The sequence below is a fragment of the Zosterops lateralis genome, assembly GCF_965231275.1.
Source record: "Zosterops lateralis genome assembly, chromosome: 29".
Taxonomy (NCBI): Eukaryota; Metazoa; Chordata; class Aves; order Passeriformes; family Zosteropidae; genus Zosterops; species Zosterops lateralis.
Genome location: NC_139789.1, coordinates 4,005,721 through 4,031,445, shown reverse-complemented (window position 1 = coordinate 4,031,445; position 25,725 = coordinate 4,005,721). Strand labels below are relative to the sequence as shown.

Here is a 25,725-nt window from a genome sequence, read left to right as displayed (position 1 = left end):
CTGGCAGCTGCTGGCACTACCATGGCACCTGGTGTCACTGGCATAGCATCTGGTGGTGCCGGCAGGACACCTGGTGACAGCTGGTGGCACTGCCATGGCATCCGGTGGCAATGCCATGACACCTGGGGGCACCTGGTGGCAAATGGTGGCACAGCCATTGTGGGGTGATGAAGGGCACAGAGCTCCCACATGCCATGTCCCCACTGTCCCCACTGTCCCCATTGTCCCCATTGTCCCCACTGTCCCTGCCCCTGCTCCCACCACACTGGGGCCATGTGGAGTGGCATGGGGATCCCAGGGGTGGCAGTGGGGTTCCCACAACCCTGTCCCCGTGTCTCTGACCCCGTGTCCCCACTGTCCCTATTGTCCCTGACCCCATGTCCCCATTCCTACACCCTTGTGGGGTGGCAGTGGGATCCCAGGGGTGACAGTGGGGTTCCCATGACGATGCCCCCACTGTCCCCACTGTCCCCATTGTCCCTGTCATTGCTCCCACCGTGCTGGGGCCATGTGGGATGGCAGTGGGGACCCCCTAACCATGTCCCCATGTCCCTGACCTCATGTCCCTGACCCCATGTCCCCATCCCTACACCCATTTAGGGTGGCAGTGGTGTTCCCAGAGGTGGCAGTGGGGATCCCAGAGGTGGCAGTGGGGATCCCATGGCGATGTCCCCATGTCCCCGTGTCCCTGACCGGTGTCCCCGTGTCCCCATGTCCCCACAGTCCCGGAGCTGGCCGCCCGGGGGGTGATCCAGCAGCTCTTCCCGCTGCACGAGCAGAGAATCCTCAAGCGCCTGATGAAGTCCTGGGTGCAGGCGGTGTGCGAGGCCCAGCCCCTGGGTGAGCTTTGGGGTGTTCCTGAGGATTTGGGGTCACCCCGGGGGGGTTTGGGGTAACCCCAGGGCGGTGTGCGAGGCCCAGCCCCTGGGTGAGATTTGGGGTCACCCCACAGGGTGTGGGGTCACCCCGGGGGTTTGGGGTCACCCCAGGGCGGTGTGCGAGGCCCAGCCCCTGGGTGAGATTTGGGGTCACCCCACAGGGTTTGGGGTCACCCCAGGGCGGTGTGCGAGGCCCAGCCCCTGGGTGAGATTTGGGGTGTTCCTGAGGATTTGGGGTCACCCCGGGGGGCTTTGGGGTCACCCCAGAGTGGTGTGCGAGGCCCAGCCCCTGGGTGAGATTTGGGGTCACCCCACAGAGTTTGGGGTCACCCTGGGGGGGCGTTGGGGTCACCCCGGGGGATTTGGGGTCACCCTGGAGGGTTTGGGGTCACCCTGGGGGGGTTTCAGGTCACCCCAGGGGATTTGGGGTCACCCTGGGGGGGGTTGGGGTCACCGCAGAGGGTTTGGGGTCACCCTTGGGATGATTTGGGGAGTCCCTGCCGGTTTGGGGTCACTGAAGGGGGATTTGGGATCACTGTGGGGGGTTTGGGGTCACCACAGGGATTTGGGGTCAGCCTGCAGGGTTTGGGGTCACCCCACAGAGTTTAGGGTCACCCCGTGGGGTTTGGGGTCACCCCAGGGTGGTTTGGGGGTCCCAGTAGGTTTGGGTTAACTCCAGCGGGGTCTTTGAGGTCCCAGAGGATTTGGGGTGTTCCCCGCAGGGTTTTTGGGCTCCCAGAGGGTTCGGGGTGTTCCCAGCGGGGTTTTTGGGGTCTCAGAAACTTTGGGGTGACCCCAATGGGGTTTTTGGGGTCTCAGAAGCTTTGGGGTGTTCCCAGCGGGGTTTTTGGGGTCTCAGAAGCTTTGGGGTGACCCCAATGGGGTTTTTGGGGTCTCAGAGGGTTCGGGGTGTTCCCAGTGGGGTTTTTGGGATCCCAGAAACTTTGGGGTGACTCCAGTGGAGTTTTTGGGGTCCCAGTCCCTTGGTGAGATTCCGGGTGATCCCAGTGGGGTTTTGGGATCCCAGAAGCTTTGGGACGTTCCCAGTGGGGTTTTTGGGGTGACCCCAGAGAAGTTCTGGGGTCCCAGAGGGTTTGGGATGACTCTAATGGGGTTTTTGGGATCCCGGCCCCACCAACATCCCTTGGGTGACTCCAGTGGTGTTTTTGGGCTCCCAGAGGGTTTGGGGTGACCCCAGTGGGGTGTTTGGGGTCCCAGAAGCTTTGGGGTGTTCCCAGTGGGGTTTTTGGGATCTCAGAGGGTTTGGGGTGACTCCAGTGGTGTTTTTGGGATTCCAGAGGTTTTGAGGTGTTCCCAGCGGGGTTTTTGGGGTCCCTCAGTGAAATTTGGGGTATTCCCAGCAGGGTTTTTGGGGTCCCAGAGAGTTTGGGGCAACTCCAGCAGGGTTTTTGGAATCCCAGAAGCTTTGGGGCAACTCCAGTGGGGTTTTTGGGTTTGCAGAAGCTTTGGGGTGTTCCCAGCGGGGGTTTTGTGCTCCCAGAGGGTTTGGGGTGACCCCAGCGGGGTTTTTGGGGGCCCTGGCCCTGCTGACACCCCCTGTTGCCCCCCCCAGACGAGATCTGTGACTATTTTGGGGTGAAGATCGCCATGTACTTTGCCTGGTTGGGGTTCTACACCTCGGCCATGGTGTACCCGGCCGTCTTCGGCTCCATCCTCTACACCTTCACCGACAGCGACCCGGTGAGCGCCGCGGGGTCACGGCTCCCCAAATTCCTGGGGGGTTTTTGTCTCTTCTTGGGGTTTCTGAACTTCCCAGAGGGTTTTCGTCTCTTTTTGGGGTTTCTGAACTTCCTGGGGAGTTTCACCTCTTTTTGGGGTTTCCAAACTTCCTGGAGGGTTTTTATCCGTTTTTGGGGTTTCTGAACTTCCTTAAGGGTTTTCATCCCTTTTTGGGGTTTCCAAACTTCCTGGGGGGTTTCCAAACTTTCTGGAGGGTTTTCATCCCTTTTTGGGGTTTCTGAACTTCCTGAAGGGTTTCTGTTCCTTTTTGGGACTTTTGAACTCCCTGGGGGGTTTTCGCCCCTTTTTGGGGTTTATGAACTTCCTGGAGGTTTTTTTGTCTGTTTTTTGGAGGGTTTCTGAACTTCCTGGAGAGTTTTTGTCCCTTTTGGGGTTTCCAACCTTCCTGGAAGGGTTTTCATCCCATTTTGGGGTTTCTGAACTTCCTGAAGGGTTTCCAAACTCCTTAAGGGTTTTAATCCCTTTTGGGGGTTTTGTTGTTCCTTGGGGTTTCTGAAGTTGGTGGAGGGTTTCCAGATTTTCTTAAGGGTTTCCATCCTTTCTTTGGGGTTTCCATCATTCCTTGGGGTTTCCAAACTTCTTGGAGGATTTTCATCCCTTTTTGGGGTTTCTGAACTTCCTGGAGGGTTTTTGTAATTTTTTGGGGTTTTTGAACTTCCTGGAGCGTTTTTGTTATTTTTTTGAGGTTTCTGAACTTCCTGGAGGGTTTTTGTCATTCCTTGGGGTTTCCGAGCTTCTTGGAGGATTTTCGTCCCTTTTTTTGGGGTTTATGAACTTCCTGGAGGGTTTTTGTCCTTTCTTTGGGATTTCTGAACTTCCTGGAGGGTTTCCAAACTTCTTGGAGGGTTTTCGCCCCTTTTTGGGGTTTCCAAACTTCCTAGAGGGTTTCCAAATTTCTTTAAGGGTTTTTATGCCTTTTGGGGTTTCTGAACTTCCTGGAGAGTTTTCGTCCCTTTTTGGGGTTTCTGTCCTTCCTGGAGGGTTTCCAAACTTCCTTAAGGGTTTCTATCCTTCCTTTGGGGTTTTCATTGTTCCTTGGGGTTTTCATCCTCCCTTGTGGGTTTCCAAATTTTCTTGAGCCTTTTCTGTCCGTCCTTGTGCGTTTTAATTCCCTCCTTTTGGGTTTCCCATCCCTCCTTGTGGGTTTTAATTCCCTCATTGGGGTTTCCATCCTCCTTTGTGGGTTCCCATCCACTCCATGGGGTTTTTCACTCTTCCTTGGGGTTTTCCATCCCTCCTTTTGGCATTTTCCATCCCTTCATGGGGTTTCCATCCTCCCTTTTGGGTTCCCACTCCTCTTTTGGGGTTTCACCTCTCTCCACAGGGTTTTTCACCCTTCCTTGAGGTTTTCCATCTCTATTTTTGGGTTTAACTCCCTCCTTGGGGTTTCCATCCTCCTTTGTGGGTTTTAATTCCCTCCTTGGGGTTTTCCATCCCTTCTTTTGAGGTTTTCCGTCCCTCCTTTTGGGTTTTCCCATCCCTCCTTGTGGATTTTAATTCCCTTCTTGGGGTTTCCATCCTCCTTTGTGGGTTCTCACCCCTCTTAATTCTCTCCACAGGGTTTTCACCCTTCCTTGGGGTTTTCCATCCCTTCTTTTGGGTTTCCCATCCCTCCTTGTGGGTTTTAATTCCCTCATTGGGGTTTCCATCCTCCCTTGTGGATTCCCACCACTCTTTTGGGATTTTCCATCCCTCATTTTGGGCTTTCCCTCCTTCCCTGAGGAATTCCCATCCCTCCACCCTCCACCCCTTCCCTTCCCGCTGTGTTCGGGCAATCCCCACCCTGAATTTATGGGATTTTCGTGGGACTTTTGGGGCCGGGAAGGGACCAACCCCGGTGCAGTTGGTGCCGTCTGTCCCCCAGACCAGCCAGGACATCTCCTGCGTGGTCTTTGCCATCTTCAACGTGGTCTGGGCCACGCTCTTCCTGGAGGAGTGGAAACGCCGCGGCGCCGAGTTCGCCTACAAGTGGGGGACCCTGGACACCCCCGCAGAGTCCATCGAGGAGCCCCGGCCACAGTTCCGGGTCAGCACCGGGGAAACGGGGTCTGGGCCCGGTTATGGGTCAGCACCGGGGAAACGGGGTTCTGATCCCAGTTCTGGGTCAGCACCGGGGGAAACGGGGGTCTGATCCCAGTTCTGGGTCAGCACCGGGGGAAACAGGGTCTGGGCCCAGTTATGGGTCAGGGAAAAGGGGAAATGGGATCTGGGCCCGGTTATGGGTCAGGGAATAGGGGAAATGGGGTCTGGGCCCGGTTATGGGTCAGGGAATACTGGAAACAGGGTTCTGATCCCAGTTCTGGGTCAGGGAAAAGGGGAACGGGGTTCTGATCCTGGTTCTGGGTCAGCACCGGGGGAAATGGGGTTCTGGCCACAGTTCTGGGTCAGCACCGGGGGGAAGGGGGTTCTGATCCCGGTTCTGGGTCAGGGAATAGGGGAAATGGGGTCTGGACCCAGTTCTGGGTCAGCACCAGGGGGAAATGGGGTTCTGATCACAGTTCTGGGTCAGGGAAAAGGGGAAATGAGGTTCTGATCCTGGTTCTGGGTCAGGGAATAGGGAAAACGGGGTTCTGATCCCAGTTCTGGGTCAGAGAAAAGGGGAACGGGGTCCCAGCCCCAATTCTGGGTCAGGGGATAGGGGAGTGGGGTTCCACCCCCAATTCTGGGTCAGGGCCACGAGGGAACTGGGTCCTGACCCCAATTCTGGTCCCAGCCCCAATTCTAGGTCAGGGAAAAGGGGAAACGGGGTCCCAGCTCCAATTCTGGGTCATGACTGGGGGAAAATGGGGTCCCACCCTGGCTCTGTGGGGTCCCACCTCAGCTCTGTGGGGTCTCACCCTGGATTTGTGGGATCACAGAGGGAGGGATCCCCAGCTCTGTGGGGTCCCAGCCCAGCTCTGTGGTGTTACAGAGGGATCCCATAGAGTTGTGGGGTCAGGGAGAGATCCCTGGCTCTGTGGGGTCCCAGCCTGGCTCTGTGGGGTCCTAGCCCGGCTCTGTGGGGTCCCAGCCCGGCTCTGTGGGGTCCCACCTGGCTCTGTGGGGTCCCAGCCCGGCTCTGTGGGGTCCCACGGTGCCGTCCCACCCCAAACCAGGGCACGAAGCGGATCAGCCCGGTGACCAGCGCCGAGGAGTTCTATTACCCGCCCTGGAAGCGGCTCCTGTTCCAGTGCCTGGTCAGCCTGCCCGTCTGCCTGGCCTGCCTCATCCTCGTCTTCCTCCTCATGCTGGGCTGCTTCCAGCTCCAGGTGTGTCCCTGTCCCCGCGGGGACGGGCTGGAGCTGCTCCTGGGGACAGGGAGAGTGGCACTGCTGCTGCTCCTGGTTCTGGGATTGAGTCTGTCCCTGATTCTAATTCTGGTCTTGATCCTGTTTCTGATCCTGTCCCCATCCCTGTCCCTTATCCTGGTCCCTTTACCTGCTTCCACCCTGTCCCATCCTCTGTCCCCTGTCCCTTATCCCCATTCCCTGTCCTTGTCCCCATCCCCTGTCCCTTATCCTTTATCCTTTATCCCTTATCCCTTATTCCTGTCCCTGTCCCCTCTCTCTATCCCTGTCCCCTGTCCCTGTCCTTATCCCTTATCCCTTATCTCTGTCCCTGTCCCCATCTCCTATCCCTGTCCCCATCCCTGTCCCTATCCCTGTGTCCCCATCCCTGTCCCCTGTGTCCCTGTCCCTTATCCCTGTCCTGTCCCTGTCCCCTGTCCCAATCCCTGTTCCTGTTCCCTGTCCCCCTGTCCTCATCCCTATCCCGTGTCCCTGTGCCCATCCCTGTCCCCATCCCTGTTCCCTGTGTCCCTGTGTCCTTCATGTCCCTGTCCCCTGTGTTCCCATCCCTGTCCCCCTGTCCCCATCCCTGTCCTATGTGTCCCTGTCTCCATCCCTGTCCCCCGTGTCCCTGTCTCCATCCCCATGTCCCCATCCCCGTGTCCCCATCCCTGTCCTCATGTCCCGTATCCCCATCCCTGTCCCCGTGTCCCCATCCCTGTCCCTGTGTCCCCATCCCTGTCCTCATGTCCCGTATCCCCATCCCTGTCCCCGTGTCCCCATCCCTGTCCCTGTGTCCCCATCCCTGTCCTCATGTCCCGTATCCCCATCCCTGTCCCCGTGTCCCCATCCCTGTCCCATCCCCTGTCCCTATCCCTGTCCCCTGTGTCTCCATCCCCTGTCCCCATCCCCGTGTCCCTGTCCCCGTGTCCCCCAGGAGTTGGTGCTGAGTGTCCCGGAGCTCCCGCGCCTCCTGCGCTTCCTGCCCAAGATCATCCTGGCCGTCATTGTCACCGCCTGTGACGAGCTCTACAAGAAGGTGGCCTTGTGGCTCAACGACATGGGTGCGTTGGGGACCCCGGGGTGGCCCTGGGGTGGCCCTGGGGTGGCCCTGGGGTGGCCCTGACAGTGTCCCCTGTGTCCCACAGAGAATTACCGGCTGCAGAGCGCCTACGAGAAACACCTCATCATCAAAATTGTCCTGGTGAGGGGACACGGGGACACTGGGGACACTGGGGGACACTGGTGGACAGAGGGGACATAGGCACTGGGGTGGACTGGGGAATTGGAGGGACGCTGGGGACTGCGGACACTGGGGGACTAAAGGGGGCCAGGATGACAGGAGGGACACTGGGGGGACACTGGGAGGACTGGGGGACACTGGGGACACTGGGGACACTGGGGAACTGAGCATACTGGGGACACTGGGGGGCACTGGGCGCCAGGATCAGGGACATGGGGACACTGGGGGCACTGGGGGACACTGGAAGGGACTGGAGGGGTCCCAGTGGCTGTTGGTGAGGTGACAGAGGGGACAGAGAGGTCCTGGCAGCCACAGAGGTGACAGAAGTGGCCAGAGATGTCACAGAGGGGACACACAGAGAACCGGACAGTTGTTGCCACCACCGAGGGGACACCGAGGTGACCGAGGTGCCACCCCCCTCCCCGCCCTTTGTCACCCCGCCAGTTCCAGTTCGTCAACTCCTACCTGAGCCTTTTCTACATCGGATTCTACCTCAAGGACATGGAGCGGCTCAAGGAGGTGAGGGATGTCCCCAAAGTGTCCCCAACACCTCCTTTCACCCCCCCTCCCTGCCACCATCGGGGTGTCCCTGTCACCATCGGGGTGTCCCCACCACCATCCCTGGTGTCCCCTGAGTGTCACCCCTGTCCTGGGCATGGCGGTGCCTGACTCACGGCGGGGTCTCTATGTGGTGTCACCTCTGTGTCACTTGTGTGTCACCTCTGTGTCGTCGTGTGTGTGTGTGCCATGTGTGTCCCTTCCGCAGCTCCTGCTCATCCTGTCCCTGTCGCAGAGCCTCGCGCGGCAGCTCCGGGAGGCTCTGCTCCCCTCCATCCTCCTCCACCTCCACCTGTCCCTCATCTTCCTCAGGCGCCTCCTGCGCTCCTGCTGGACGCTGGGAGTATCCAAAGTAGGAGCGGGGAGGGATGGGGTGGGGACAGGTGGGGACAGTGGTGTCCCCAGTCACTCTGGGCCATGGGGACAGACAGGGGACAGTGGTGTCCCCAAACCCTCTGGGCCATGGGGATAGACAGGGGATATCAGTGTCCCCAACCCCTCTGGGCCATGGGGATAGACAGGGGATATCAGTGTCCCCAAACACTCTGTGCCATGGGGACAAGCAGGGGACAGCGGTGTCCCCAACCCCCTAACCCTAACCCCCTGAGGCCATGGGGACACCTGGGGGACATCAGTGTCCCCATCCATCCCCAGCCACGGGGACACCCAGGGGACATCCAGGGGATATTGGTGTCCCCAAACTCCCCATGGCTGAGGGGACAGACAGAGAACATTGGTCCCCAATCCCTCTGGGCCATGGGGACAGATGGGATATTGGTGTCACCAGTCCCTCTGGGTCATGGGGACAGGCAGGGGACAGCGGTGTCCCCAGTGCCTCTGGGTCATGGGGACAGGCAGGGGACAATGGTGTCCTCAATCCCTCTGGGTCATGGGGACAGACAGGGGACAGTGGTGTCCCCAAACCCCCTAAACCCTAATCTAGCGCCCCCCGAGGCCATGGGGACACCCAGGGGACATCAGTGTCCCCAAACCCTCTGGGCCATGGGGACATCCAGGGGACAGTGGTGTCCCCATCCATCCCCGGCCGTGGGGACACCCGGGGGACATCAGTGTCCCCAACCCCACCCCAGCCACGGGGATACCCAGGGGACATCGGTGTCCCCATGGGCATCCCCAAGGACATTCAGGGGACAGCGGTGTCCCCAATTCCCCTGGACTGTGGAGACATGGGAGGGACACAGGTGTCCCCAACCCCCCCAGGGTGGCAGTGGGTGGTCACCATCGGGGGTGGTCAGCGATGGCCAGGGAGGTGACAGGAGAGGGGACATTGTGGGGGCGACAGGGAGGGGTGGGGACACCACAGGAGGGGCAGGGACATTGCAGGGACACCAGAGAGAATTGGGGACTTCAGAGGAGGAGCAAGGACACTGTGGGGACAGGGGAGAGAGAGGCAGGGACAGCACAGAAGGCTCAGGAACCCTGCAGGGACACCACAGGAGGGACAGGGACAATGCGGGGACAACAGAGAGGAACAGGGACACCACAGAAGGAAAAGGGACACCACAGAAGGATCAGGGACGCTGTGGGGACATCACAGAAGGGGCAGGGACCCTGTGGGGACACCAGGGAGGATCAAGGACACCACAGAAGGACCAGGGACACTGTGGGGACACCACAGGAGGTGCAGGGACATCACAGGGACACCACAGAAGGACCAGGGTCAATGTGGGGACACCACAGAAGGACCAGGGATCCTTTGGGGACACCAGAGAGGATCACTAACCCCACAAGACCACCAAGAACCCCTCTCTTGGTTGGGGGGACCCCCCAGAACACACCACGAGGACCCCCCGTCCGGTGCCACCTCCCCTGCCTGGCATGTGTCCCCACGTGTCCCCCCAGATGCTGGCCACGCTGCTGCTGACGCGGCAGTTCCTGCAGAACGTGCGCGAGGTGTCGCAGCCTCACCTGTACCGGCGGCTGAGGCGCGGGGAGCTCACCTGGCGGAGCGTGCGGCAGCTCGGGCGGGCCCTGCTCCGCCTGCTCGCCCCCCGCAGACCCCCGCAGCCCCCTCCCCAAGGCGGGAAGAAATGCCTGAACGGCGGCTGCGGGGTGCCCGAGGAGGAGGAGGAGGAGGAGGGCGGCGCCGAGGAAGAGAGGAGAGGGTCGGACTCGGAGGAGGAGAGCGCGCTGGACTGCGGGCTCAAGCTGAAAAAGGTAATGGGGATGATGATGATAATGACAATAATGATAATAAGATGATGATGATGATGGTTGCGGGTTGAAGATGAAGAAGGTAATGGTGATATTGGTGATGATAATGATGATAATAATGATGATGATGGCGATGATGATGATGATGGTGATGGTGGACTCAGAGGAGGAGAGCACGCTGGACTGCAGGTTGAAGTTGAAGAAGGTAATAGGGATAATGATAATTATAATAATAATGATGATGATGGTTGCGGACTGAAGCTGAAGAAGGTAATGGTGATAATGATAATAATGATAATGATGATGGTGGTGATGATGGTGATGGACTTGGAAGAGGAGAGCGTGTTGGATTGCGGGCTGAAGCTGAAGAAGGTAATGGTGATATTGGTGATGATAATGATGATAATAATGATGATGATGGCGATGATGATGGTGATGATGGTGATGATGATGATGATGGACTCGGAGGAGGAGAGCATGCTGAATTGCAGGTTGAAGTTGAAGAAGGTAATGGGGATAATGATAATTATAATAATGATGATGATGATGATGATGATGGTTGCGGGCTGAAGCTGAAGAAGGTAATGGTGATAATTGATGATGATGATGGCGGTGATGATGATGGTGATGATGATGGTGATGGACTTGGAAGAGGAGAGCGTGTTGGATTGCGGGTTGAAGCTGAAGAAGGTAATGGTGATGATGATGATGATAATGATGATAATGGTGATGATGATGATGATGATAATGGTGATGATGATGATGATGGTGATGATGATAGTGATGATGGACTTGGAAGAGGAGAGCGTGTTGGATTGCGGGCTGAAGCTGAAGAAGGTAATGGTGATAATGATGATAATGACAATAATAACGATGATGATGATGATGATGATGATGGTTGCGGGTTGAAGCTGAAGAAGGTAGTGATGATAATGATAATAATGACAATAATGACAATAATGATGATGGTGGTGATGATGATGATGATTGCGGGCTGAAGCTGAAGAAGGTAATGATGATGATGATAATGATAATTATAATAATGATAATATGATGATGGTGATTGTGGGTTAAAGCTGAAGAAGGTAATTATGATAATAATAATAATGATAAGACTGATGATGATTATAATAATAAAAATAAATTATAAATAATTTCTATAAATATATTATTATTATATAAATTATTATTGTAATAATTGCATATAATATATAATATTATATATAATACTATATATTATACATTATGCATTATACATTATATACAATATAAAAATATTATAGTTATAATATATTAAATTATGCATAATGTGTATTATACATATAGCATGTATAAAATTATGTATGATAAATTATACAGAATTTTATATAAATATATTATATGTAAATTACCATAATAATGATAATTTTATATTATAATTATATATATTTACATTAATATTAATAATATTATATATATTGTATAAAATTATATATAAAAATTATCATTCTTATTAAAATATATAAAATTATGTATAATATAAAATTATACATACAATATATAAAATATGTATAATGAATTATTCATATTTTTATATAGATTATTATTTTTATTATTATTATTATCATCATCATCATCATGATCCAAAGGTTGTGAGTTTTCACTAAACCCCCTAAACCAAAACCCCAAACTCTCCTTTTCGCCCAAACCCCCAAAACTCTAATTTTTCCCAAAACCCCCCAAAACCCCTTATTTTCCCCCCATTATTCCCCAGGTGAGTTTCGTTGACCCGTAAACCCCCTAAACCAAAAACCGCAAACTCGCACTTTTTCACCAAAAACCCCAAAACTCTCATTTTTTCACCAAAACCCCCCAAACCTCTCATTTTCCCCTAAACTCCAAACCTCCCATTTTTCCCCCCAAAATTATCTTTTTTCCCCCCAAACCTCCTATTTTTCCCAAAAAATCTCATTTCCCCCCCAGAACTCATTTTTTTTCCCCAAAACCTCCCATTTTTCCCCCCAAAACTCATTTTTCCCCAAACCTCCTATTTTTCCCTAAAAATCTCATTTTCTCTCCCAAAACTCTCATTTTCCCCCCAAAACTCTCATCTTTTCACCCCAAAACTCTCAATTTTTTCCCCAAAACTCTCATTTTTTTCCTCAAACCTCCTATTTTTCCCTAAAAATCTCATTTTCCCCCCGCAAAACTCTAATTTTTTTCCCAAAAAAACTCTCATTTTCCCCCAAAACTCTCTTTTTTTTTCTCCCCCAAAACTCTCAATTTTTTTTTTTTCCCCCCAAACCTCTCCTTTTTCTCCCCACCCAGGTGAGTTTCATTGACCGCGGTGGCAGCAGCTCCGGTGTCCGCGATCCCCGCCCGGAGCCCTCCGGCCCCGAGGACGAGCCTTTTCTGGAGGAGGGCAGCCCCACCATGGTGGAGAAGGGCGTGGACCCCGCCGGCCTCTTCCACCTCTGCGAGGACGACGACGACGACGACGAGGACGAAGAAGAGGCCGAAGGACAACCCGGGAGCTCCTCCAGCCCCGAGGGGCCGGGCAGGAGGAGGAGGAGGAGGAAGGAGGAGGAGGAAGGAGGGGAGGAAGGAGGGAGGAGAAGGAGCCGCGCCTCGTGGATCGACCCGCCCGAGGAGGATTGCTCCACGCAGCTGACACAGGCCGAGGTGGAGAGCTGCATGAAGAAGTATGAGGTGGGTGGGGTTTGGAAACTTTTCGTCGCCTTTTTGTCAATTTTTTTGTCATTTTTGTCACCTTTGTCACCTTTTTTCGCCTTTTTTTTGTCTATTTGTCACGGGTTTTTTTACCTTTGTCACCTTTTTATCACCTTTGTCGCCTTTTTGTCAACTTTTTTGACACTTTTGTCACCTTTGTCACCTTTTTTCGCCTTTTTTTTGTCTATTTGTCACGGGTTTTTTTACCTTTGTCACCTTTTTGTCACCTTTGTCGCCTTTTTATCACTTTTGTCGCCTTTTTGTTGCCTTTTTGTCAACTTTTTTGACACTTTTGTCACCTTTGTCACCTTTTTGTCACCTTTGTCACCTTTTTGCCACCTTTTTGCCACCTTTTGTTTACTTTTTGCCACTGTCTCCTTTCTCACCTTTTTGCCGCCTTTTTGCCACCTTCTGTTTACTTTTTGCCACCTTTTGTCTCCTTTCTCACCTTTTTGTGACCTTTGTCACCTTTTTGTTGGCTTTTAGTCGCCTTTTGTCACCTTTGTCAACTTTTGGCGCCTTTTGTCACCTTTGTGTCGCCTTTTTGGCATCTTTTTTCCACCTTTTGTTGACGTTTTGTCACCATTGTCGCCTTTGTCAACTTTTTGTCGCCTTTTTGTTGCTCTTTGTCACCTTTTTGTCATCTTTTTGTTGCCTTTTGCCACCTTTTTGTCACCTTTTTTTGTCTTTTTGTCACCTTTTGTCACCTTTGTCACCCTTGTCGCTTTACTGTCACCTTTTGTCACCTTTCTGTCACCTTTGGGACCTTTTTGTCACTTTTGTCGCCTTTTTGGCACCTTTGTCACCTTTTGTCACTTTTGTCGCCTTTTTGTCACCTTTGTCGCCTTTTTGTCACCTTTGTCGCCTTGTCACTGGAGCTGCTGGGCTCCTCAAGGTGTTCTTGGGGTTCCTGAGGTGTCCCCGTGGACATCAGGGTCCCCGAGGTGTCCCTGGACCTGGTGGCCTCCCGAGATGTCCCTGTGACCATCAGGATCCCCAAAGTGTCCCTGGACCCGATGGCCTTCCTCAGTTGTCCCCATGGCCACCAGGATCCCCAAGGTGTCCCCATGACCATCAGGACCCACCCTGTCCCTGGGACACCCTCCCTAAGGTGTCCCTGGACCCGATGGCCTCCCCTGCACCTGGTGGCCTTCCCTGGGATGTCCCTAGACCTGGTGGCCTTCCCAAGGTGTCCCTGGACCTGGTGGCCTCCTGAGGTGTCCCCATGGCCATCAAGATTCTCGAAGTGTCCCGGGACTTGGTGGCCTCCCTAAACTCTCCCTGGTCCAGATGGCCTCCCCAAGGTGTCCTTGCACCTGGTGGCCTCCCTGACATGTCCCCATGATCCAGGATCCCCAAGGTGTTCCTGGACCTGATGACCTTCCTGAGGTGTCCCTGGACCTGGTGGCCTCCTGAGATGTCCTCATGGCCATCAGGATCCCCAAGGTGTCCCTGGACCTGGTGGCCTCCTGAGGTGTCCCTGGACCTGGTGGCCTCCTGAGGTGTCCCCATGACCACCAGGATCCCCAAGGTGTCCCTGGACATGGTGGCCTCCCCAAAGTGTCCCTGATCCCCATGGCCTTTCCAAGGTGTCCCTGGACCTGGTGGCCTTCCTGAGATGTCTCTGGACCTGGTGCCCACCCCAAGGTGTCCCTGCACCTGGTGGTCTCCTGAGGTGTCCCTATGGACAGGGGATATCAGGGTCCCCAAGGTGTCCCTGGACTTGGTGGCCTCCCAAGATGTCCCTCTGACCATCAGGATCCCCGAGGTGTCCCTGCACCTGATGTCCCTCCTGAGGTGTCCCCAGTGCTCCCAAGATGTCCCCTGACCACCAGACCCCTCCCCATGTCCCTGTCCCCTCTCTCACCACCTCCCTGTCCCCTCCCCAGGACACGTTCCAGGACTACCAGGAGATGTTCATCCAGTTTGGGTACGTGGTGCTCTTCTCGTCGGCGTTCCCGCTGGCGGCCGCCTGCGCCCTGCTCAACAACGTCATCGAGATCCGCAGCGACGCCTTCAAACTCTGCCAGGGCCTGCAGAGGCCCTTCGGCCAGCGCGTGCGCAGCATCGGCCAGTGGCAGGTGGGGACACCCAGGGGACAGTGGGGACAGTGAGGGGACACTGGGGATATCGGGCAGCGTGTGCGCAGCATCGGACAGTGGCAGGTGGGGACACCCAGGGGACAGTGGGGACAGTGAGGGGACACTGGGGATATCGGGCAGCGTGTGCGCAGCATCGGACAGTGGCAGGTGGGGACTTGGGGACAGTGAGGGGACAGTGAGGGGACACTGGGGATATCGGGCAGCGCGTGCACAGCATCAGGCAGTGGCAGGTGGGGACACTGGGGGGACAGCGGGGACACTGAGGGGACACTGGGGATATCGAGGACACTGAGGGGACACTGGGGATATCAGGCAAGTGGGGACAGGGGGACATGCAGAGGCCCTTCGGCCAGCGTGTGTGCAGCATCAGCCAGTGGCAGGTGGGGACTTGGGGACAGTGAGGGGACAGTGGGGACAGGCAGGGGACACTGGGGATATCGGCCAGCGCGTGCACAGCATCAGACAGTGGCAGGTGGGGACTTGGGGACAGTGAGGGGACAGTGGGGACAGGCAGGGGACACTGGGGATATCGGCCAGCGCGTGCACAGCATCAGACAGTGGCAGGTGGGGACAGCCAGGGGACACTGAGGGGACAGTGGGGATATGGGGGACATTGAGGGGGCAGCAAGGGGACAGTGGGGACACTGGGGACACTGGGGATATCGGGCAGCGCGGGCGCAACATCGGACAGTGGCAGGTGGGGACACTGGGGACAGTGAGGGGACAGTGGGGACAGCCAGGGGACAGTGGGGATATTGGGCAGGTGGGGACAGCAGGGACACTGGGGACACTGGGGACACTGGGGACATCGGGGACACTGAGGGAGTAGCAGGCACACCAGGGACATCGGGGACACTGAGGGGACATTGGGCAGGTGGGGATATAATAACAGAGACACCAGGGACACTGGGGTGACATGAGGACACAGGACGGGCAGTGACACGGTGACCCCCTGGGGCGGGCAGTCCCGGGGCTGTGACACCGCATGGACACGGGGCAGTGGCAGGTGGTGACATGGTGACACAGTGACACGGTGACATGGTGACACCGCTGGGACACAGGGCAGTGGTGGGCAGTGACACCGTGGGGACACGGGGCAGTGGCAGGTGGTGACATGGTGACACTGTGAGGACACAGGCACTGTAAGGCAGTGACACGGTGACACTGTGGGGACATGGTGACACCGTGGAGACAAGGGGCAGTGGCAGGTGGGGACATGAGGGCACGGGGTGATATGGTGGCAGCATGGGGCCACGGTGACACTGGGTGACATCAGACAGTGGTGGGCGGTGACCTGGTGACACCACGGGGGCATGGGGCAGTGGCAGGTGGTGACATGGTGACACCGTGGGGCCGCAGGGCGGGTGGTGACCTGGTGACCCCGTGGGGACATGGAGCAGTCAGTCCCCGTGCCATGACCCCGCTGTCCCTGTCCCGTCCCCGCAGAAGGTGATGGAGGCCATGGGTGTTCTGGCCATCGTGGTGAACTGTTACCTGCTGGCGCAGTGCGGGCAGCTCCAGAGGCTCTTCCCATGGCTCAGCCCCGAGGGAGCCATCGTCTCTGTCGTTGTGCTCGAGGTACAGCCTGGGGTCGGGATTGGGGGGTTTGGGGTCGGGATTGGGGGGATTGGGGTGGATTTCAGGATGGAAAGGCTGGATTTTGGGATAAAATGGCTGGATTTTGGGAGGAAAGGGCTGGATTTTGAGGTGGAAGTGCCAGATTTAAGGATAAAAGGGTGGGATTTTGGGATGGAAAGGATAGATTTTGGGATGAAAGGCAGGATTTTGAGATGGAAGAGCCGGATTTCAGGGTGGAAAGGCTGGATTTGGGGATGAAAGACCCGGATTTTGGGTTTAAAGGGCCAGATTATGGGATGGAAAGACCAGATTTTGGGACAGAATAGCTGGATTTTGGGATGCAAGGTGAGAATTTGGGATAGAATGCCCAGATTTGCGGATGGAAAGGCCAGATTTTGGGAATGGAAGGGCAGAATTTTGGGATGAAACTGCTGGATTTTGAGGTGGAAGTGCTGGATTTTGGGATGGAATGGCCACATTCCGGGATAGAAAGGTGGGATTTTGGAAAGGTCAGGAATGCTGAGTGTGTCCCCTCATGTCCCCCGTGTCCCCCATGTCCCCAGCACTTTGCCCTGCTGCTCAAGTACGTGATCCAGGTGGCCATTCCCGACATCCCGGCCTGGGTGGCCGAGGAGATGGCCAAGCTGGAGTACCAGCGCCGCGAGGCCTTCAAGGTGGGTCCCCAAGTGTCCCCAGGGGGTCCCCAAGGGCTGCTGGGCTCGCCAAAGTGTCCCCAGGGTCAATGGGAGTTTTGAAGTGTCCCTAAAATGTCCCCAGGGTCAGTGAGTGCCCCAAGGTGTCCCCAAGGTGTCCCCAAGGTGTCCCCAGGGTCAGTGGGTGCCCCCAGGTACCCCCAAAGTGTCCCTGGGCTCCTCAAGATGTCCCCAGATTATCTCCTGGGATCAGTGGGTGCCCCAAGGTGTCCCCAAAGTGTCCCTGGGGCTGGTGGCCTCCATGAGGCGTCCCCTTGATGTCTCCCTGGACTGTCCCCATTCCTGCAGTCCCCTGGCTGCTCCCCCATGCCTGGTGTCCCCCGATGTCCTTTGGCCATGTCCCCATTCCCGCTGCCCCTCGACCTTGTCCCCATGCCTGGTGTCCCCTCAATGTCCCCTTCTCTGTCCCCTGGCCATGTCCCCATTCCCATTGTCCCCTGGCTGTGTCCCTGTTCCTGCCGTCCCCTGATTATGTCCCCATACCTGGTGTCCCCTTCACTGTCCCTTGGCTGTGTCCCCATTCCCGTCACCCCCCGACCTTGTCCTCATGCCCAATGTCCCCTCGATGTCCCCTCAATCTGTCCCCATGCCCAGTATCCCCTGATCGTGTCCCCACGCCCTCAATGTCCCCTTTGCTGTCCCCTGGCCATGTCCTGATGCCCAGTGTCACCTTGATCTGCCCCCACTCCCGCCACCCCCTGACTGTGTCCCCACACCCAATGTCCCCTCGATGTCCCCTTCACTGTCCCCTGATTGTGTCCCCATTCCCACCACCCCCTGACCATGTCCCCATGCCCGGTGTCCCCTCGATGTCCCCTTCGCTGTCCCCAGAAGCACGAGCGGCAGGCCCAGCACCACTTCCAGCAGCAGCAGCGCCGCAAGCGCGAGGAGGAGGAGCGGCAGCGACACGCCGAGCTCCAGGCGCGCCGCGACCGCGACACCCACGAGGCCACCAAGGCCACCCCCGGCGACACCGGGCAGGACCCGGCGCACGACAAGAGCCAAGCCAAAGGAAAAAGCTCCTCATCCTCCTCGCATGGCCCCGATAAACCTAAAAGGCCCAGCTCGCTGCTGGCCACCAACAATGTGATGAAGCTGAAGCAGATTATCCCCCTGCAGGGCAAATTCCTGTCCGCAGGTGGCACCGCCGGTGGCGCCTCTGCTGGCACCGCCACCAGGTCGCCTCAATCGCCCACCGGCAGCGAGAACAAACTGCCCGCTTTCCTCAGCTTCAAATTCCTCAAATCGCCCGAGGCCAAGCGGGACGGGAGCACCGAGAAGGTGCAGTCGCCCACCAAACCCTTCAACCCCGGGAAGCTTTTTAATTTCGGCAAATCCGAAGGGCTCGGGGCTAACGGAGGAGGCGGTGGAGGCTCGTCCGGGTCGGTCCAGCAGCCCCGGGCGGACTCGGGCTCGGGGAAGTCGCATCTCAACGAGGAAGGAGCGAGGGAGGAAGGGGAGAGCAGAGGGGAGGAGGAGGGTGGAGGGGCCCGGCTCTGACCGCGGCTCCCGGGGGTGCGGGAGGGGACGGGGGGACAAGGGGAGAGGCGATACCCGGTTCTGACTGGGACTCCGGCGGTTCCGGGATCTCTGGTGGTTTCGGGGATTCCGGGGGTTTGGGAGGAACCAGGGGAAGCAGGAGAGAGGCGATACCCGGTTCTGGCCAGGACTCCGGGGGTTCCGGGGGTTCCGGGGGTTCAGGAGGAGTCGGGGGCAGAGGGAAGGAGGCGATACCCGGTTCTCATCGGGACTCAGGGGGTTCCGGAGGTTTCAAGGATTCCAGTGGTTCGGGAGGGGACGGGGGGAGAGGGGGAGAGGCGATGCACGGTTCTGATCAGGACTCGGAGGGTTCCAGGGTCTCCGGGGGTTCGGGAGGAGCCGAGGGTAGAGGGAGGGAGGCGATACCCGGTTCTGATCGGGACTCCGGAGGTTCCAGGATCTCCGGGGGTTCTGAGGATTCCAGTGGTTCGGGAGGAGCCGGGGGCAGAGGGGGAGAGGCGATACCCAGTTCTGATCAGGACTCGGGGGGTTCCAGAGGTTTCGAGGGTTCCAGTGGTTCGGGAGGAGCCGGGGGCAGAGGGAGGGAGGCGATACTCGGTTCTGACCACGGCTCCAGAGGTTCCAGGGGTTTGGGGAGTGGGAGAACCGGGCGGAGGAAGAGGAGGAGAGCGGTCTTCAGTTCTCACCGGGTCTCCGGGGACACGGGGGGCAGAAAAACCGGGTAGAGGAGCAGGAGAACGATCTCTGGCTCTCACCGGGTCTCCTGGAACACGGGGAATGGGAGAACCGGGCGGAGGAAGGCGATACCCGGTTCTGACTGCGGCTCCGGGAGTTCCGGGGGTTCCGGAGGTTCGGGGAACAGGAGAACCGGGTAGAGAAAGAGGAGGAGAGCGATCTCCGGCTCTCACCGGCTCTCCTGGGACGCGGGGAGAAGAACCGGGTAGAGGAAGGGTCTCGGGGGTTCGGGAAGCAGCAGAACCAGGTAGAGAAAGAGGAGGAGAGCGGTCTCCGGCTCTCACCGGCTCTCCAGGCACACGGGGAGCGGCAGAACCGGGCCGAGGAGGGCGATACCCGGTTCTCCCCGGTCTCCCGGCGGTTCCAGGCGCCGCCCGGTCGCTGCTCCGCGCCGCCGTGGCCGTGGGGAGCCTCTCGCCGCCGCTCGCCCGCGGGGCCGGGAGGGGCCCGGGAGGAGCCGCTCAGCGCTCCGGGGCTCTGTGCTGTGTCCCCCCATGTCCCCCCGGGGCTCTGAGCTGTGTCCCCGCCTGTCCCCCGGCCTGTGTTCCCACAGGTCCCCCCAATATCCCCCCAGGTCCCCCCGCTGTCCCCACAGGTCCCCCCAGTGTCCCCCCCGGTGTCACCGCCCGGAGCCGCCGCCACCGCCCCGGGGGGACAACGGGAGAGGCCTGAGGGAGGGATTGGGACAAGGAGCAAATGGAAAATCCCGAAACTGGAAAAATCCCGGTTTTTGGAACATCCCGGTGGGGCCGGAGCTTCCCAGGCTGACCTGGGGGAGTTATCCCGGTTTCTGTGGGTGCCAGAGCGAGTTATCCCGGTTTATTGGAACATCCCAAACCTTTCCCCGCTCCTGGTCTGGCTGGAGAATCCCAAAACTTTCAGTGCTCCCGGTTTTTTGGAACATCCTGGTGGGGCTGGACTATCCCAAAGCTCTCTGTGCTCCTGGTTCAGCTGGAAGATCCCAAACTTCCCAGGCTCACCTGGGGGAGTTATCCCAGTTTCCGTGGGCACGGCTGGGAGTTATCCCAGTTTATTGGGGCATCCCAAGGCTTTCCATGCTCCTGGTTTGGCTGGAAGATCCCAAAACTTTCCAGGCTCAAGAAAAAGGAGTTATCCCAGTTTTTGTGATCTCCAGGGGGAGTTATCCCAGTCCGGCTGCAAAGTCCTGGTTTGGCTGGAACATCCCAAAGCTTCCCATGTTCACGGCCGGGAGTTATCCCGGTTTACTGGAAAATCCCAAAAACTTTCAATACTCCCGGTTTTTTGGAACATCTCAGTGGGGCTGGAGCATCCCAAAGCTTTCCATACTCCTGGCTCAGCTGGAAGATCCCAAAACTTTCCAGGCTCACCTGGAGGAGTTATCCCGGTCTGACTCGAGCATCCCAAAGCTCTCCATGGACACCGGAGGGAGTTATCCCGGTTTACTGGAGCACCCCAAAGCTTCTCATTATTCCAGTTTGGCTGGAACATCCCGAAGCTTTCTGAGAGTTATCCTGGTCTGGCTGGAGCATCCCAAAGCTTTCCAGGCTCACCTGGGGGAGTTATCCCGGTTTACTGGAACATCCCAAACATTTCCGTGCTCCCGGTTTGGCTGGAAAATCCCAAAACTTCCCAGGCACTTCCTTTCCAGAGGGAGTTATCCTGGTCTGGCTGGAGCATCCCAGTGTGGCTAGAGCACCCCAAAACTTTCAATGCTCCCGGTTTTTTGGAACATCCTGGTGGGGCTGGAGCATCCCAAAGCTTTCTGTGCTCCCGGTTTGGCTGGAAGATCCCAAAACTTCCTGGGCTCAGCTGGGGGAGTTATCCCAGTTTATTGGAACATCCCAAAGCTTTCCATGCCCCCGGTTTGGCTGGAAGATCCCGAAACTTTCCAGGCTTTTCAGAGGGAATTATCCCGGTCTGGCTGGAACATCCCAAAGCTTCCCACGATCCCGGTCTGGCTGGAAGATCCCGAAGCTTTCCAGGCTCACCTGGAGGAGTTATCCCGGTTTCCATGGGCACCAGAGGGAGTTATCTGGGTTAGCCTCAAGCATCCCAAAGCTCTTCCATGATCCCAGTTTGTTGGAACATCCTGGTGGGGCTGGAGCATCCCAAACCTTTCTTTCCAGAAGGAGTTATCCCGGTCTGGCTGGAAGATCCCAAAGCTTTCCATGCTCCTGGTTCGGCTGGAACATCCCAAACCTCTCCAGGCTCACTGGGAGGATTATCCCACTTTATTGGAGCATCCCAAACCTTCCCAGACACTCCAGGAAGAGTTATCCTGATTTATTGGAGCATCCCAAACCTTTCCAGGCTCACTAGGAGGATTATCCCAGTTTATTGGGGTTATCCCGGTTTATTTGAACATCCCAAACTCTTCCAGGCTCTCCAGGAGGATTATCCCAGTTTCCATGGTCACCAGAAAGAGTTATCCCAATTTATTGGAGTCATCCCAATTTATTGGAACATCCCAAACCTTTCCATGGTCACCAGGAGGAGTTATCCCAGTTTATTGGAGTTATCCCGGTTTATTGGAGCATCCCAAACCTTTCCATGGTCACCAGGAGGAGTTATCCCAGTTTATTGGAGTTATCCCGATTTATTGGAGCATCCCAAACCTTTCCATGGTCACCAGGAGGAGTTATCCCAGTTTATTGGAGTTATCCCGGTTTATTGGAGCATCCCAAAACTTTCCAGGCTCTCCAGGAAGAGTTATCCCAGTTTCTATGGTCACCAGGAGGAGTTATCCCAGTTTATTGGAGTTATCCCGGTTTATTGGAGCATCCCAAACTTTCCAGGCTCTCTTGGGGGAATTATCCCAATTTATTTGAACATCCCAAAACTTTCTAGGCTCTCCAGGAGTTGTCCCAATTTATTTGAACATCTCAAACCCTTCCAGGCTCTCCAGGAGGATTATCCCGGTTTATTTGGGTTATCCCAATTTATTGGAGCATCCCAGACCTGCCCAGGCTCTCCAGGAGGAGTTATCCCAGTTTCCACGGTCACCAGGAGGATTATCCCAGTTTATTTGGGTTATCCCAATTTATTGGAGCATCCCAAACTTTTCCAGACACTCCAGGAAGAGCTATCCCAATGTATTGGAGTTATCCCAATTTACTGGAACATCCCAAACCTTTCCAGGCTCTCCAGGAAGAATTATCCCGGTTTCCATGGGCACCAGGAGGATTTTCCTGATTTATTGGAACATCTCAAACCCTTCCAGGCTCTCCAGGAGGATTATCCCGGTTTATTTGGGTTATCCCAATTACTTGGAACATCCCAAACTTTTCCACACTCCCAGGAGAAGCTCCATCCAGCCTTTGGATCCTCTGGGGAGCTCCCACAGCCTCATCCCCGCTCCTGGAATTCCCAAAATTCCCAAAATTCCCAGGACAACTACAACAACCCAGATTCAGCCGTGCCTCAACCCCGCTCCTCCCTCAAATCCCAAAAAAAAAAATCCTGGATTTTAAAACCCCCGGAGCTCCTTTCTCAGCTTCCCGGGAAAATTTTATTTTTTTGGTTTTTTTTTCCAGCTGGGAATGTTGGCGCATTTCCCGGGAAAGCCGTGCATGGGACAGCATTTATTGCACTAAAAAAAAAATCCCAAAAAAATACCCCAAAATCCCAAATCCCGCCGCCGGTGCCGCTTCTCTCATCCCCCAAAAAAAAAAAAAATTCCCAAAAATTTCCCCCAAAAAGATCCTAGAGGGAAATTTCCTGGTCTCCAAGCTGGGAATTCCTTGGAATTCTGTCGCAATAAAAATAAAAATAAAAAAAAGGGGGACGAGGAAGGGACAATGAGGGAGGGGGTGGGAAGTGCTTTGCTGCTGCTGCGGGAAGGAAATTCATGGAATTTTTGGATTCCCTGGATTTTTTTTTTTTTTTTTTTTGGGAGGGGGATCCATGCCGGGAATGAGCTCCCCCCTCTCTTTTTTTTCCCCTCGGCTTCGCTTCTTCTCGCGGGGGGAATTTGGGGACAAAATTCCTTGAGGTGGCATTTGGGGATGAGTTGTTCCCAAAAAAGGGGGAAAAAATTGGGGAAAAAAGGAAAAAAAAAGGAAAAAAATTTGGGAAAAGTGGGAGGGGGAAAGGGAGTTTCCTCCTGGTCACTCTTCCCAAAAATTTGAAATTTTAGGGGTTTTTTTGGCCTTTCTCTTTTTGAGAAATCTGTGGGATTTCGGAGAATTTTGTGGGTTTTTGGAGAATTTTTGGGATTTTGGAAAATTCTTGGAATTTTGGAGATTCTGTGGGATTTTGGGGGTTTGGGGTTTTCTTGGGATCCCAAATCAAAGCCATTTTCCAGAGCAATAAAGGGCAGGAAAAGCTCCGGGGTGGGAAAAATCTGGGTGGGATCGAGGAGGGAGATTTTGGGAATTTGGGAATTGGGGATGGAGATTTGGGATGAGAGATCGAGATTTGGGATTGGGGATGGAGTTTGGGAATGTGGGGACAGAATTTGGGAATGTGAGGACGGATATTTGGGAATTTGGAATCAGGGGAGGGAGATTTGGGAAGGGAAATTTGGGGATTTGGGATGAGAGATCGAGATTTGGGATTGGGGTTGGAGTTTGGGAATTTGGGATGGAAATTTGGGATTAGAGACGGTGATTTGGGAACATGGGGAGAGATTTGGGAATTGGGAATGGAGTTTTGGGATTGGGGACAGAGATGGAATTTGGGATTGGAGGTGGAGATTGGGAATGTGAGGATGGAGATTTGGGGATTAGGGACAAATTTGGGATTGGGGATTGAGTTTGGGAACAGGGAAGGAGATTTGGGATCAGGGACAGCAATTTGGGAATGTGGGGAGAGATTTGGGAATTGGGAATGGAGATTTGGGATTGGAGATGGAGTTTGGGAATGTGGGGACAGAATTTGGGAACATGTGGATGGAGATTTGGGGTTGGGGACAGATTTTGGGATTGGGAGATCAAGATTTGGGATTGGGGATGGAGTTTTGGGATTGGAAACTGAGATGGAATTTGGGATTGGGGTTGGAGATTGGGAATTTGGGGATGGAGCTTTGGGAATTGGAGAGAAAATTTAGGAATTAGGGATGGGAGATTTAAATTTGGAATTGGGGATGGAGATTTGGGAATGTGGGGATGGAGATTTGGGATTGGGAGATCAAGATTTGGGAATTTGGGATGGAGATTTGGGAATTCAGGACGGAGATTTGGGAATTGGGGATAAAGATTGGGAACAGGGAAGGAGATTTGGGAATGTGGGGACAGAATTTGGATGGAGATTTGGGAATTAAGGATGGAGTTTTGGCATTGGGAACGGAATTTTGGGAATTGGGAGATCAAGATTTGGGATTGGAGATGGAGATTTGGGAATTGAGGACGGAGATTTGGGAATTTGGGATGGAGACTGGGGAATGGGGATGGAGATTTAGGATTTGGGGACAGATTTTGGGAATGTGGAGATGAGGAATTGGGAGTTGAGGATGGAGATTTGGGACTGGGGACAGAGATTTGGGAATTTGGGATGGAGATTTGGGAATTAGGGACAGAGTTTTGGGAATGGGGACAGAGATTTTGGAACAGGGAAGGAGATTTGGGAACGTTGGACTTGGAGATTTGGGATTGGGAAGGAGATTTGGGAATTAGGGATGGAGTTTTGGGATTGGGAATGGAATTTTGGGAATTGGGAGATCAAGATTTGGGGATTCAGGATGGAGATTTGGGAATGTGGGAATTTGGGATGGAGATTTGGGAACGGGAACAGAGATTTGGGAATTTGGGATGGAGATTTGGGAATTGGGGACGGAGTTTTGGGATTGGGGACGGAGATTTGAGAATGGGGACAGAGATTTTGGAACAGAGAAGGAGATTTGGGAATTGGGGATGGAGATTTGGGATTGGGAAGGAGATTTGGGAATTAAGGATGGAGTTTTGGGATTGGGAATGGAATTTTGGGAATTGGGAGATCAAGATTTGGGAATTCAGGATGGAGATTTGGGAATTCAGGATGGAGATTTGGGAACGGGAAGGAGATTTGGGAATGTGGGAGTTGGGGGGAGAGATTTGGGACTGGGGACAGAATTTGGGATGGAGAATTGGGAATTAAGGAGAGTTTTGGAATTTGGGATGGAGATTTGGGAATTGGGGACAGAATTTGGGAATGTGGATTCAGGTCGATCCCAATTCCTCCCCCACCTGGAATATCCCAGATTTTTTTTTCCCCTGGGGCAAATCTTGGGAAAAGGAAAAATTGGGAATTCCAAGAAATCCCAAAATTATTCCTCCCTCCCTCATCCCACGGGATTTTCCTGCTCTTCCCATCCCAATAAAAACCCCCAAAAAATCCCCAGGAATGGCTTTGATCCCATTGACAGAGAATTCCCAAAATTCCCATCTGGGAATTCCCAAAGGGGAAAAAAACCTCAGATTTGGGGAATTTTTATCCTTTTTTCCCCCCCAAAAAAAAACCCCAAAACAACAAAAAAAAATCTGGAATTTTGGAAGAGGGAAAAATTCAGGAATGGATTTTTTTTCCTGGAATTTTCATCCTTTTTTCCCA

At 55.0% G+C, this 25,725-nt stretch overlaps 1 protein-coding gene across 1 annotated transcript in view; it reads left to right on the top strand.

Annotated features, from left to right (window-relative positions):
- The window catches only part of ANO8 (anoctamin 8), a gene marked incomplete at both ends in the record, with an annotated part of 28,610 nt that extends 10,127 nt beyond the window's left edge, over positions 1–18,483 (top strand). Inside the window, 14 exons of the mRNA XM_083880063.1 lie at positions 724–840; positions 2,452–2,579; positions 4,483–4,665; positions 5,735–5,887; positions 6,843–6,969; positions 7,054–7,109; positions 7,593–7,667; positions 7,915–8,058; positions 9,570–9,884; positions 12,189–12,569; positions 14,480–14,671; positions 16,139–16,270; positions 16,834–16,944; positions 17,815–18,483. Of these exons, the coding sequence (XP_083736189.1) occupies positions 724–840; positions 2,452–2,579; positions 4,483–4,665; positions 5,735–5,887; positions 6,843–6,969; positions 7,054–7,109; positions 7,593–7,667; positions 7,915–8,058; positions 9,570–9,884; positions 12,189–12,569; positions 14,480–14,671; positions 16,139–16,270; positions 16,834–16,944; positions 17,815–18,483 (2,783 nt within the window). The remainder of the gene's footprint in view (positions 1–723; positions 841–2,451; positions 2,580–4,482; positions 4,666–5,734; positions 5,888–6,842; positions 6,970–7,053; positions 7,110–7,592; positions 7,668–7,914; positions 8,059–9,569; positions 9,885–12,188; positions 12,570–14,479; positions 14,672–16,138; positions 16,271–16,833; positions 16,945–17,814) is intronic.
- Between the last annotated feature and the right edge of the window lie 7,242 nt (positions 18,484–25,725).